Source organism: Mauremys mutica, chromosome 22 (assembly GCF_020497125.1).
Source record: "Mauremys mutica isolate MM-2020 ecotype Southern chromosome 22, ASM2049712v1, whole genome shotgun sequence".
Taxonomy (NCBI): Eukaryota; Metazoa; Chordata; order Testudines; family Geoemydidae; genus Mauremys; species Mauremys mutica.
Window position 1 is genome coordinate 17,797,689 of NC_059093.1, and position 12,956 is coordinate 17,810,644.

The following is a 12,956-nucleotide window of genomic DNA, read 5'->3' on the forward strand; positions in this document are numbered from 1 at the left end:
TGCTACAGACTAGGGACCGAATGGCTGGGCAGCAGTTCTGCTGAGGTCCCTTCCAGCCCTGATATTCTATGACTCTATGATTCTATGAAGACAGGGAGTGACATCATCTGTTGTTCTTCATGCCCCACACAGGGGGAGTCTGGAAAACACCTGCGTATTAAAGACTGAACTGGGGAAGTGCTGGACTCAGGCAAAGTGGTTTCTACCCTGTGTATGAAAACCCTGGGGATTCCAAGCTGCAAAAGAAGTGTAGCTTGTGCCTTAAAAATCTGCCAACCTGCTTGTATCATCAGCCAGGGTGAGAATTTGCTAATTCATATCCAATCTTTCTAGTGCTTAGTTTGCGTTTTTGTTTATTTGCTAGGTGATCTGCTTTGATCTGTTGGCTATCACTTATAAATCTATCTTTTTGTAGGTAATACACTTGCGTTATGTTTTAATCTAAACTAGTAAGTTTGGAAATAAGTGCTTGGGAATCTTAGCTCAAGGGGCAGTGGCTGTTGCATTTCCTCTCCACACTGAAGGGTGAACTCTATGAGCTTGCATTGTACAGTCCCCTGTGCAGCGCAAGATGGCCTAATTTTGGGTTTGTACTCTGGAGTGGGGGCGGGGGAAGGCAGGTCCTAGGCTGGGAAGCTGGTGGTTATTTTGGCTGTAGCCGCTCTACTGTTGGTGCATGCAGTGGCTGGTCAGAGAGCCTGCATATAACTCCAGCTGGGTGTGTCCCTACCTGTGTGAATGCTGGTGGAGGTGTAGGACCGGGAGCAGCACAGTGGCAAAGGGATCCCAGGCTCATGAGTCAGAGGGCTCGTTGGTACCCCAGTCCCAGGTGGCACCCCGGGGGGATCCCATCACATGGGGATCTGACTCCACCAGCGAATCCTGCACTAGATTGGTCCGGCCAGCTGTCCTGGGGTGAAGTGTTGGCTCCCCACAGCGTGTAGTGTCCCTGCTGCCCAGTCAAGTGCACGTGTCTGGGGCGGGGACCAAAGTCACTCCCCGGTGCTGCCTCCCGCCACTGGACTCTGGATGCACTCGGCTTGGCTGAAATCCCCAGAGGCAGAGCAGCTGGGGCCCAAGCTGCAGACAGTGCCTGGGATGGTTCAGGCAGGAAGCGCTCACCGCACAGCTCGTGGCAAGTAACCAGGGTCCACTGACTTTCGCTAACCTCCCTGGTGCCGGCTTGTCCCTGAACTCTGGAGATAATTAAATTCCAGCCTCCCTCAGCACCCCTTCCACAGCAGCCTCCCTCTCCCACATTGGCAGCCCCTCTGACGGCGGCGAGGCTGCTGGGATCAGCACGTGTTTCCCTCCCTGGGGTTTGCCAGGAGCTGGGGACTGGAGGCTGGATGCAAGGACAGGGTGCAGCTGGCATGTGGGACAGTGGTGGTGGGCGGCACAGGCCGAGGGGATGCAGGGCAGGGCTGTTGCTGAGGGCATGGGGGGTGTACGATGCCAGCAATACTTTGCGTTGCCTGAGGGCTGTTCAGCCATTGGACTGAGAGCGCAGAGGTGCAGGGAGAGGGGGAGGAGGGGCGAGGGCTCTGGTCCCCAGTGCTCAGCGTCGGACAGGCCCAGACAGGGGCACACACAGAACCCAGCAGCCCTGGCTTCCGTGTCTGCCCCCTGCTCTGTGCTGCTGCTGGACTGGGCTCCTGACCCCCTGCTGTCAGTGTGATCCTGGCCCCCTTCCTGGGGTACACACCAGCCCCATGCTCCCTCAGCTAGTGCCTCAAGGAGCCAGGCAGCACTTGCCAGCGCTTCCACTGCTCCCCTCCTCCAGCACCCTCCTGTGCCGTGGGGCCTGGGGAAGGGACTGGCTGGGCCAGGGCGCTGCCCCTCCCTCGACACCCTGCTGGGAGCCATGCTGGAGCTCACAGGGCTCGTCCCGGGTGCAGACCCAGGCCCCGGTGTGAAGCCAGGACAAGGGCAAAGAAGAAGAAAGGCCCTGGCCAACCGCCCAGGCGAAGGTCCCCTCCATGGGCAGGCCCAGCCTGGCGGTGATGCCAGCAGAACAGCCGCAGGGTTGCTCCGGGGTCGGGGAGCAGGCCCATGCCCAGGCCTTGGAGTGGGGGTGGGGGAATGCCAGGGGCACGGCCCCGGGCTGTGGCCGGGCTGTTTGGCGGGGCTTACGCCCAGTGGGATGGCCACACTAGGGAAAGGCTGAGCTCGCTGGGCTCTGCGGCAGGCTAAGGTCGATGGCGGTCCCGCCGTCTGGGCTGGTGTCAGCACGCGCAAGGTGTAGTGTGGCAGGGCAGCGCGTTGCCACAGTCTCAGCGGATCAGGAGGGAAACGCCAACCCTTCCCGCTGGGCCTGCGTGGCACCCTGCAGCCCCTGAATGCAGGCCCAGCCACCCTGAGGTCAGAGCCCCTAGCTCCCAGCTGGGACTTCCCGCGGCCCTTACCTCTCTTGCTGCTACTCTCCCAGGGTCCCTGCAGGGTGAGGCTGGGGGGCCCGGGGCCCGCTGGCTTCCACAGCCCTCTCCTTTCGGCTCCCCCCGCACAGCCGCTCTCCATGCCGAGGCTCTGCCTGTAATGGGGCCGGAGCCTGGGGTCGGTGGGTCCCCCGGGCTCCGCGGCTCTGCAGTGAGGGCCAGGGGTGCTGGGCAGCAGGGGGCGGTGGAAGGTTTGCATGTCCTTGGCAGGAAGGTCGACATAGAGCACCCTGTACAGGCTGCTGCTGTCGGGCCCCCGGGGGACGCCTGGGATCTGGGGGCTCCGGCTCGGCCTGTCAAAGGACACGGCTGCAGAGAGAAAGGGAGAGACGTGGTGTGTTAGGCTCCAGGGGCTCCATGAGTCTCACCCAGCCCGCAGAGCTCCCCCTGCCCCACAGACACACCCAGCCCGCAGCTCTCCCCCCTGCCCCACAGACACACCCAGCCCGCAGCTCTCACCCCGCCCCCGGCCCCACAGACACACCCAGCCCGCAGAGCTCCCCCTGCCCCACAGACACACCCAGCCCGCAGCTCTCCCCCCTGCCCCACAGACACACCCAGCCCGCAGCTCTCCCCCCTGCCCCACAGACACACCCAGCCCCCAGCTCTCCCCCCGCCCCCGGCCCCACAGATACACCCAGCCCGCAGCTCTCCTCCCGCCCCCTGCCCCACAGACACACCCAGCCCGCAGCTCTCCCCCCTCCCCCACAGACACACCCAGCCCGCAGCTCTCCCCCCGCCCCCGGCCCCACAGATACACCCAGCCCGCAGCTCTCCCCCCTGCCCCACAGACACACCCAGCCCGCAGCTCTCCCCCCGCCCCCCGCACCACAGACACACCCAGCCCACAGCTCTCCCCCCGCCCCCGGCCCCACAGACACACCCAGCCCCCAGCTCTCCCCCCGCCCCCTGCCCCACAGACACACCCAGCCCACAGCTCTCACCCCGCCCCACAGATACACCCAGCCCACAGCTCTCCCTCCCACCCCCTGCCCCATATACACACCCAGCCCACAGCTCTCCCCCCACCCCACAGATACACCCAGCCCGCAGCTCTCCCCCTGCCCCCAGCCCCACACACACACCCAGCCCACAGCTCTCTCCCCACCCCACAGATACACCCAGCCCACAGCTCTCCCTCCCACCCCCTGCCCCATATACACACCCAGCCCGCAGCTCTCCCCCCGGCCCCACAGACACACCCAGCCCGCAGCTCTCCCCCCGCCCCCCGCCCCACAGATACACCCAGCCCACAGCTCTCCCTCCCACCCCCTGCCCCATATATACACCCAGCCCGCAGCTCTCCCCCCGCCCCCGGCCCCACAGACACACCCAGCCCGCAGCTCTCCCCCCGCCCCCGGCCCCACAGACACACCCAGCCCGCAGCTCTCCCCCTGCCCCACAGATACACCCAGCCCGCAGCTCTCCCTCCCACCCCCTGCCCCATATACACACCCAGCCCACAGCTCTCCCCCCACCCCACAGATACACCCAGCCCGCAGCTCTCCCCCTGCCCCCAGCCCCACACACACACCCAGCCCACAGCTCTCTCCCCACCCCACAGATACACCCAGCCCACAGCTCTCCCTCCCAGCCCCTGCCCCATATACACACCCAGCCCGCAGCTCTCCCCCTGCCCCACAGACACACCCAGCCCGCAGCTCTCCCCCCGCCCCCGGCCCCACAGACACACCCAGCCCGCAGCTCTCCCCCCGCCCCCGGCCCCACAGACACACCCAGCCCGCAGCTCTCTCCCTGCCCCCGGCCCCACAGACACACCCAGCCCGCAGCTCTCACCCCGCCCCCAGCCCCACAGACACACCCAGCCCACAGCTCTCACCCCTGCCCCACAGACACACCCAGCCTGCAGCTCTCCCCCCGCCCCACAGATACACCCAGCCTGCAGCTCCACCCCACCCCAATCCCCTGCCCCAACCCAGAGCCCCCTCCTGTGCCCTAAACCCCTCATCCCTGGCCCCACCCCAGAGCCCGCACCCCCAGCCAGAGCCTTCATTCCCTCCCACATCCCAACCCCATGCCCCAGCCCTGAGCCCCCTCCCACACCCAAACTCCTTCCTGGAGCCCGCACCCCACCACACACCCCAATCCCCTGCCCCAGGCCAGAGCCCCCTCCTGTGCCCTAAACCCCTCATCCCTGGCCCCACCCCGGAGCCCGCACCCCCAGCCAGAGTCCTCACCCTTCCCCACACCTCAACACTCTGAGCCAGCCCAGTGAAAGTGAGTGATGGTGAGGGAGAGCGAGCAACAGAGGGAGGGGGGATGGAGCGAGTGGGGAACGGGGCCTCGGAGAAGGGCCAGGGCTGGGGTGTCCGGTTTTAGAAAGTTGGCCAGCCTACTGACAGCCCTTCCCCCCCCCCCCAGAGGTGTGGGGCTCAATTAAAGCCCCTAAGTGCCAGCTGCCCCCCAGACTGCAGGTAGCGCAGGCCTGGGGCTGACGTGTTTGGAGCCAGACGCTGCCGCAACATTCAAGTGCAAGCTGAAAGGCCCCAGTCATTCCATCGCCTCCCCTGCAATGAAGCCACGGGCGTTGTGATGCCAGAATCCTGCTGACTCCCCAGTCCTCCGGGGAGCCTTCGGGGGAACACCAGGGAGACAAGCCCTGCATTTCTCACAGCAAAACCCAGCAGAAAATCACCCTCTCCCTATTCAGAGAACCCGCCTGGCCTCCTGGGATCCCACACATGGAGCTCAGCCGGCCTGCGACCGAGCTCCTGGGATCCCACACAGGGAGCATCATCTTCTCTGCAGAACGTCCTGACTTTGCCCTGAAAGTGCAGCGAGAGGTGTGGGCTGGTCCGTGCGGGAGCCTCTTAGGGTGACCAGACAGCAAGTGTGAAAAACTGGGATGGGGCACGGGGGTGAGGGGTAATAGGCACCTATATAAGAAAAAGATCCAAAAATCGGGACTGTCCCTATAAAATCGGGTCACCTGGTCACCCTAGAGCCTCTGTCCGGGCAGGGAATGGCCAGGAGCACGGCGCCGCAGGGACTCACTGGAGCGGTGGAAGTCCAGGCTGTCTTTGGTCTCGGCCCACAGGAGCTGGCTGCTCGACCTGCTGCTGCTGCTGCTGCTGAAGGTCTTGGAGCAGGAGGTGGCTTTCCAGCTGTCAGCCAGCCACGGGGAGTCACTCACGTCCATCCTGGGGTTGGGGAGGGGAGGAGACGGACAGGTGAAGGCACCAGGCGGCGAGCCCCGGCACATCGGGCTGGGTGAGTGTGTGGCACCTTCCTCCTGTGTCCGTGTGGAAGGGGCTAGCACAGGTCTAGTGCCCCACTCCAGCCCTGGCCATGTGCTGTTACTGGGCCAGGCTCGCAGGCCAGTGCCGCTCCCTTTGCGCTCTCAAGCAGTGCAGGGGGAGTGGGAAGATCCTCTGCGTTCCCAGCCTGGGGAGCCCTAGCAGGTACGGCCTGCTTCCCCCGGCAGGGGTGTGTCAGGGTGGGCAGCGGGCAGGTTCTGGCTCCCTCCTGCTGGCAGGTGCTGCACAGCACCCACATGAGCAGGGAATCTGGTCATCGGTTGTAGGGAAAAGCCCCAGAGCGCTGCGTAACTCACAGCACCCTGGGCACCTGCCTTTCTCTGCACCAGGACGCCACAGGAGTGTTAGCTTGGCAGCCTCTCATCACAAAGCCATCACATGCCCCCCAGCAGAGACCAGACTAATCTGCTCCCCCTCCAGCCTGCCCTCATCCCCTTGTGCCTGCAGGACCATCACAGGGCACAGGTGGGGCTGGCAGGGGCTGCTGCAGACTGTAAGCTGTTTGGTGTCTTACAGAGGGTCATATGTGGGGCCCAGGGCTGGGATAGAAAGGGGTGCAGGTTGCGACTGAGGGGCTGTGTGTGGGGCCCAGGGCTGGAATAGCAGGGGGCTGCAGGTTGCGATCGAGGGGCACTGGCAGAGCTGTGTGGGGAGCCCAGGGCTGGGATAGCAGGGGGCTGCGGGTTGCGATCGAGGGGCACTGGCAGAGCTGTGTGGGGAGCCCAGGGCTGGGATAGCAGGGGGCTGCGGGTTGTGATCGAGGGGCACCGGCAGAGCGGTGACTGGGGAGCCCAGGGCTGGGATAGCAGGGGGCTGTGGGTTGTGATCGAGGGGCACTGGCAGAGCTGTGTGTGGGGCCCAGGGCTGGGATAGCAGGGGGCTGCGGGTTGCGATCGAGGGGCACTGGCAGAGCTGTGTGGGGAGCCCAGGGCTGGGGTAGCAGGGGGCTGCGGGTTGTGATCGAGGGGCACTGGCAGAGCTGTGTGTGGGGCCCAGGGCTGGGATAGCAGGGGGCTGTGGGTTGTGATCGAGGGGCACTGGCAGAGCTGTGTGTGGGGCCCAGGGCTGGGATAGCAGGGGGCTGCGGGTTGCGATCGAGGGGCACTGGCAGAGCTGTGTGGGGAGCCCAGGGCTGGGGTAGCAGGGGGCTGCGGGTTGTGATCGAGGGGCACTGGCAGAGCTGTGTGTGGGGCCCAGGGCTGGGATAGCAGGGGGCTGTGGGTTGTGATCGAGGGGCACTGGCAGAGCTGTGTGGGGAGCCCAGGGCTGGGATAGCAGGGGGCTGTGGGTTGTGATCGAGGGGCACTGGCAGAGCTGTGTGTGGGGCCCAGGGCTGGGATAGCAGGGGGCTGCGGGTTGCGATCGAGGGGCACTGGCAGAGCTGTGTGGGGAGCCCAGGGCTGGGATAGCAGGGGGCTGCGGGTTGTGATCGAGGGGCACCGGCAGAGCGGTGACTGGGGAGCCCAGGGCTGGGATAGCAGGGGGCTGCAGGTTGCGATCGAGGGGCACTGGCAGAGCTGTGTGGGGAGCCCAGGGCTGGGATAGCAGGGGGCTGCAGATTGCGATCGAGGGACACTGGCAGAGCTGTGTGTGGGGCCCAGGGCTGGGATAGCAGGGGGCTGCGGGTTGCGATCGAGGGGCACTGGCAGAGCTGTGTGGGGAGCCCAGGGCTGGGATAGCAGGGGGCTGCGGGTTGTGATCGAGGGGCACTGGCAGAGCTGTGTGTGGGGCCCAGGGCTGGGATAGCAGGGGGCTGAAGGTTGCGATCGAGGGGCACTGGCAGAGCGGTGACTGGGGAGCCCAGGGCTGGGATAGCAGGGGGCTGCAGGTTGCGATCGAGGGGCACCGGCAGAGCGGTGACTGGGGAGCCCAGGGCTGGGATAGCAGGGGGCTGCGGGTTGCGATCGAGGGGCACTGGCAGAGCTGTGTGGGGAGCCCAGGGCTGGGATAGCAGGGGGCTGCGGGTTGCGATCGAGGGGCACTGGCAGAGCAGTGACTGGGGAGCCCAGGGCTGGGATAGCAGGGGGCTGCGGGTTGCGATCGAGGGGCACTGGCAGAGCAGTGACGGGGGAGCCCAGGGCTGGGATAGCAGGGGGCTGCGGGTTGTGATCGAGGGGCACCGGCAGAGCGGTGACTGGGGAGCCCAGGGCTGGGATAGCAGGGGGCTGCGGGTTGTGATCGAGGGGCACTGGCAGAGCTGTGTGGGGCCCAGGGCTGGGATAGCAGGGGGCTGCGGGTTGTGATCGAGGGGCACCGGCAGAGCTGTGTGTGGGGCCCAGGGCTGGAATAGCAGGGGGCTGATGGTTGCGATCGAGGGGCACTGGCAGAGCTGTGTGGGGAGCCCAGGGCTGGGATAGCAGGGGGCTGCGGGTTGCGATCGAGGGGCACCGGCAGAGCGGTGACTGGGGAGCCCAGGGCTGGGATAGCAGGGGGCTGCGGGTTGCGATCGAGGGGCACTGGCAGAGCTGTGTGGGGCCCAGGGCTGGGATAGCAGGGGGCTGCGGGTTGCGATCGAGGGGCACTGGCAGAGCAGTGACTGGGGAGCCCAGGGCTGGGATAGCAGGGGGCTGCGGGTTGTGATCGAGGGGCACTGGCAGAGCTGTGTGTGGGGCCCAGGGCTGGGATAGCAGGGGGCTGTGGGTTGTGATCGAGGGGCACTGGCAGAGCTGTGTGGGGAGCCCAGGGCTGGGATAGCAGGGGGCTGAAGGTTGCGATCGAGGGGCACTGGCAGAGCGGTGACTGGGGAGCCCAGGGCTGGGATAGCAGGGGGCTGCGGGTTGCGATCGAGGGGCACTGGCAGAGCAGTGACTGGGGAGCCCAGGGCTGGGATAGCAGGGGGCTGCGGGTTGTGATCGAGGGGCACTGGCAGAGCTGTGTGGGGAGCCCAGGGCTGGGATAGCAGGGGGCTGCGGGTTGTGATCAAGGGGCACTGGCAGAGCGGTGACTGGGGAGCCCAGGGCTGGGATAGCAGGGGGCTGCGGGTTGTGATCGAGGGGCACCGGCAGAGCGGTGACTGGGGAGCCCAGGGCTGGGATAGCAGGGGGCTGCGGGTTGCGATCGAGGGACACTGGCAGAGCTGTGTGGGGAGCCCAGGGCTGGGATAGCAGGGGGCTGCGGGTTGCGATCGAGGGGCACTGGCAGAGCTGTGTGGGGAGCCCAGGGCTGGGGTAGCAGGGGGCTGCGGGTTGCGATCGAGGGGCACTGGCAGAGCTGTGTGGGGAGCCCAGGGCTGGGATAGCAGGGGGCTGCGGGTTGCGATCGAGGGGCACTGGCAGAGCTGTGTGGGGAGCCCAGGGCTGGGATAGCAGGGGGCTGATGGTTGCGATCGAGGGGCACTGGCAGAGCTGTGTGGGGAGCCCAGGGCTGGGATAGCAGGGGGCTGCAGGTCAGAAATAAAGCAGGCATCTTCCCTGTCAGTGGGCCACCCTTGGGCTCGCTGAGTGGGGATACAGGCCAGCCTATGCCGTAGGGTTCAAAACCATTTTCTCCAGGCAGGTTACTGCCCGTGGTAGGGCCGAGCCGTCACTCACTTGCGCCTGACGATGGTGTCTTCACTGGCATATCGGCACAGCCCTGGGAGAGAGGCAGGGAGGTTGTTAGCTGCACAGCGATGGCTCCTTGCAATGACCGGGGTGCTCGCGTACCAGCAGACCGTCCTGAGCTGCATGGCTCCCATTTGCTGCCCCTCTTGGCCACCTCTCTCAGCAGGCCCCTGTCTTCCCCTGCCTGAGTTGCATCTCGCCCCCACGGCTGATTGCAACCCGGTCTCGCCATGCTGGGGACTCGGCCAGCTCCTCAGCAGTCCCAGCGCCAGTTTCTGGATAACCCCTGGGCATGCTCCCACAGCACTGAGATAGGGAACCCCTGGGGTTCACCCCAGACCACCCAGGGCAGGGCCCCTGCTGATCTCCTGCACTGACAGGCCCGTTTCTGGGGACATCTCCCAGGCTAGCGCTTGGGCAGAAATCAGAGCCGGCTAAGACCAAGCCCCAGTGCAATGTCCAGGGCTGGGGGGCTGCAGGGCCCAGCGAGCAGGGGTGATGTTGGGGAGCCCTGCATAATGTGTCTTTCCAGGGCCCCTGCTGCCCCCCACCCCCATGCTAGTGACTGCTGGGAGACAGCTGGGCTCGGAGTTCTATAGCTCCAGATTCGCTCTCACCTTTGCCCACGGCGTGCTGCTGTTCTCGGCTGTAATGCCTGGCGTGGTGCTGGCACAGGTAGACAGCCAGCGCCATCAGCACGAGCCAGAGCAGCGAGCCCACACTAGCGATGAAGACAGGCTGGCGAATCACTGCCAGGATGTGGCTGACGGAGAGCACAGCCGGGGTCCTGGCCATCTTTCCCACCAAGGGCTCTGGGAGGGAAGGGGCGGATCAGAGGTTGAGGTGACAGGCTGAGTGGCCGCAGCAGAGAGCTCCAGAACGCCCCTAGGGCCTGTGGGCTGGAGCCCCGTGAGCGGCACGCCTGGCAGAAAGGGAGGGGGATGGGCCATGGCCAAGGTGACCCAACGAGAGGCAGGCAGAGCTGGGAACAGAACCAGATTCCAGCCAGCCAGCTCCCGGCTCGAACCATCAGCCAACGTTCCCTAGTCCCAGGTGCCAGCCAAGCCCCTGCAGAAAGCCAGCACTGTCTGGGAGCTCACGTGAAATGAGTCAAATGCAGAGAAGAAAAACATCCCTCCCAAGTGCTGCCTGAGCCAATGGGCCACAGGGCAGGCGTCAGAGAAGGGAAACAGACCGAGGAGCATGACCTCCATGCTGCCCCCAAGAGGGTCCCTGCAGACTTCCCTAAAACGTCAGTCTGGCCAGCTGGCAGTGGTGCCAAGGGTCCAGGTGACTGAACCAGGGTTTCTAAGGGAAGCAAGTGAGCGCAGCCAGCAGGCCAGCTTGGGGAGCCAGAACGTCAAAGGGACGGCAAGTGAGTGAGGGATCTGTCTGTCCCACCACCCCCAGCCGGCTCTCTGATCACAGGGCCCATCACGGGGCGCCTGGGGGTTTCCAGCTGGACAAAGAGCTCTACGAACAAAACATCATTTCTGACCTACGCTGCTGCATGTGGCATTGCTGGGCACACCGAGCCCAGCTCCATTGAAGGCTGCCACCTGGATACAGTATTTAACCCCAGCCGGCAGCATGACCGTTTCCAGACTGTGTGTCCCTCCATCCACGGTTCTGTTCAAGCGATGGTGAGTTTCATTGCCCAGGTACCAGACCTGTAACACACACAGACAGAGCTAGCATGGCTGTGACACACCCAGACCAAGAGACAGGATGCCTGTCATACACCCAGACACAGATACAACCAGATACACCCCCACCAGCCCAGACCCCATGGAAAGCTGTGACACCCCCCCACACACACACACACACTGCCCCAGGCCCCACAGACAGCTATGACCTCCACTGCCCCAGGCCCCATGGAAAGCTGTGACCCCCCCCAATGCCCCAGGCCCCATAGACAACTGTGACCCGCACCACATAGGCCCCACAAACAGCTGTGATCTGCTCCGCCCGGGCCTCCTGGATAGCTGTGACCCCCACCGCCCCAGGCGCCATAGATAGCTGTGACCCCCACCGCCCCAGGTGCCATGGATAGCTGTGACCCCCACTGCCCCAGGTGCCATGGATAGCTGTGACCCCCACCACCCCAGGCCCAACAAGCAGGAACTCCAAGCAAAAGCTGCTCCAAAGGCAGGACTGCACAGGCACTGAGGGGCTCCCCCAGGTCCTGTGTAAGGGGCATCGCTCATTGCAGCTCTGCCCAGCTGGCACACGGCCCCTGGGGGGTGCTTCCAGCCCCGAGCAGAGCAGCCCCCGAGATCCCTGCATGAACAAACACTGACTCCTGTGAATGCTCCTGAAAGTGACTGAGAGGGCGTGTCACGCTGGCAGGGTGCAGCCCAGCCCGGCAGCACCCCCAGGGCACACGGCCCTGCCTCCGGGCACCCTCCCGGTTACCTCCCCACCTTCGGGTGAGATCCCTCCACGAGCCAGAGCTCCCTCCAGGTTCCTACTAGCTGCAGCCTGGCCAAGCCAGGCCGATTTAGCTCTTTAACCTCCGTCCCCACTGCGAGCACCGAGCACATCACTGGTCATGCCGGCACTTTCTCACCTTGTAGCCCCGGATGATGCCGTTGTGTGCGTGGTGGGGAGGGGGGTCCCAGCTGATGAGCACGGTGCCATTCCCATCCTCCACTGCCGTGATGGTGACATGCTGAGGAGCTGCGCTAGGCACTGAGGACAAGAGAGAGCCACTGAAAACCTCTCCTTGGGCAGCGCGGGGCCGGGCTGCTCTCCGGACACGGAGCCTGTGGTCCCTGGAGCCAGGGCCCGCACTCCGAGCACTGGAGTGTGAGGCGGAGGCAGAGGTGAAAGTAAGCTGGTACGTCCCGGTACGGGGTACCAGCAGGAGCCGGTGCGCCGTACCGGGAAGGGGGAGGCGGCTTCCCCAGGCGGCAATTTAAAGGTCCTGGGGCTCCCAGCAGCGGCTGGAGCCCCAAGCCCTTTAAATTGCCGCCAGAGCCCTGCTGCTGGAGCCCTGGGGTAGCGGCAGCAGGGCTCCGAGGGTTATTTAAAGGGCTCCCGCTGCCTCTACGGTCCCGGGCCCTTTAAACTGCTGCCGGAGCCCTGGGGTAGCAGTGGCAGCCAGGGGCTCCGGCAGCAGTTTAAAGGGCCCGGGGTGGTAGCGGCGGCCGAGCCCTGGGCCCTTTAAACTGCTGCCGGAGCCCCTGGCTGCTGCTACTGCCCCGGCTGGGGAGGGGAAGGGCACTTACCGGTACAGGGCAGGCCAGGGTTGGCTTTGACCTCCCCATCCCCGCCCCTTCCACCTGAGGCCCCGCCCCTTCCGGGGGCCAGCCCCGGCCCCAACCCAGCCCCGTACCGGTAAGTCCCTATTTCTACTATCACCCCTGGGTGGAGGGCAGCAGAGCTGTGGTGCCTGAGGTCTCCCACCAGCAGGTATCGCTAGAGAGGCAGGTCAGGTCATGGGGCCATGCGGAGAGGGGGTGACTGCAGATGAAGGTACCGACCTGGCCTCCTGGTGCCCAGGGGTCCTTTGAGATTGTGCATGGTGCTGTCTCTGCTCCTCATCCTCTTCCTTGTCCCTTCCTGTTCCCTCTAGCAGGACAGTGACAGACCCCAGCCTTGGCACTTCCCCGCACAAGATCCCTGGACGGTGCAGCCTTGGGGTGCCGGGGCACACTGGGGCACCCGCCGTGCCGTTCACCCAGGGGATGCACAGCAGC

General features: G+C 65.2%; 1 protein-coding gene across 1 annotated transcript in view; it reads right to left on the minus strand.

Moving 5' to 3' along the window:
- Positions 1–12,956, minus strand: part of ROBO4 (roundabout guidance receptor 4) — a 69,219-nt gene that overhangs the window by 24,016 nt on the left and 32,247 nt on the right. The window contains exons 9-14 of the mRNA XM_044996745.1: positions 11,825–11,946; positions 10,754–10,925; positions 9,873–10,067; positions 9,244–9,286; positions 5,451–5,596; positions 2,406–2,744 (exon numbers count right to left, since the gene is read on the minus strand). Coding sequence (XP_044852680.1) covers positions 2,406–2,744; positions 5,451–5,596; positions 9,244–9,286; positions 9,873–10,067; positions 10,754–10,925; positions 11,825–11,946 — 1,017 coding nt within the window. The remainder of the gene's footprint in view (positions 1–2,405; positions 2,745–5,450; positions 5,597–9,243; positions 9,287–9,872; positions 10,068–10,753; positions 10,926–11,824; positions 11,947–12,956) is intronic.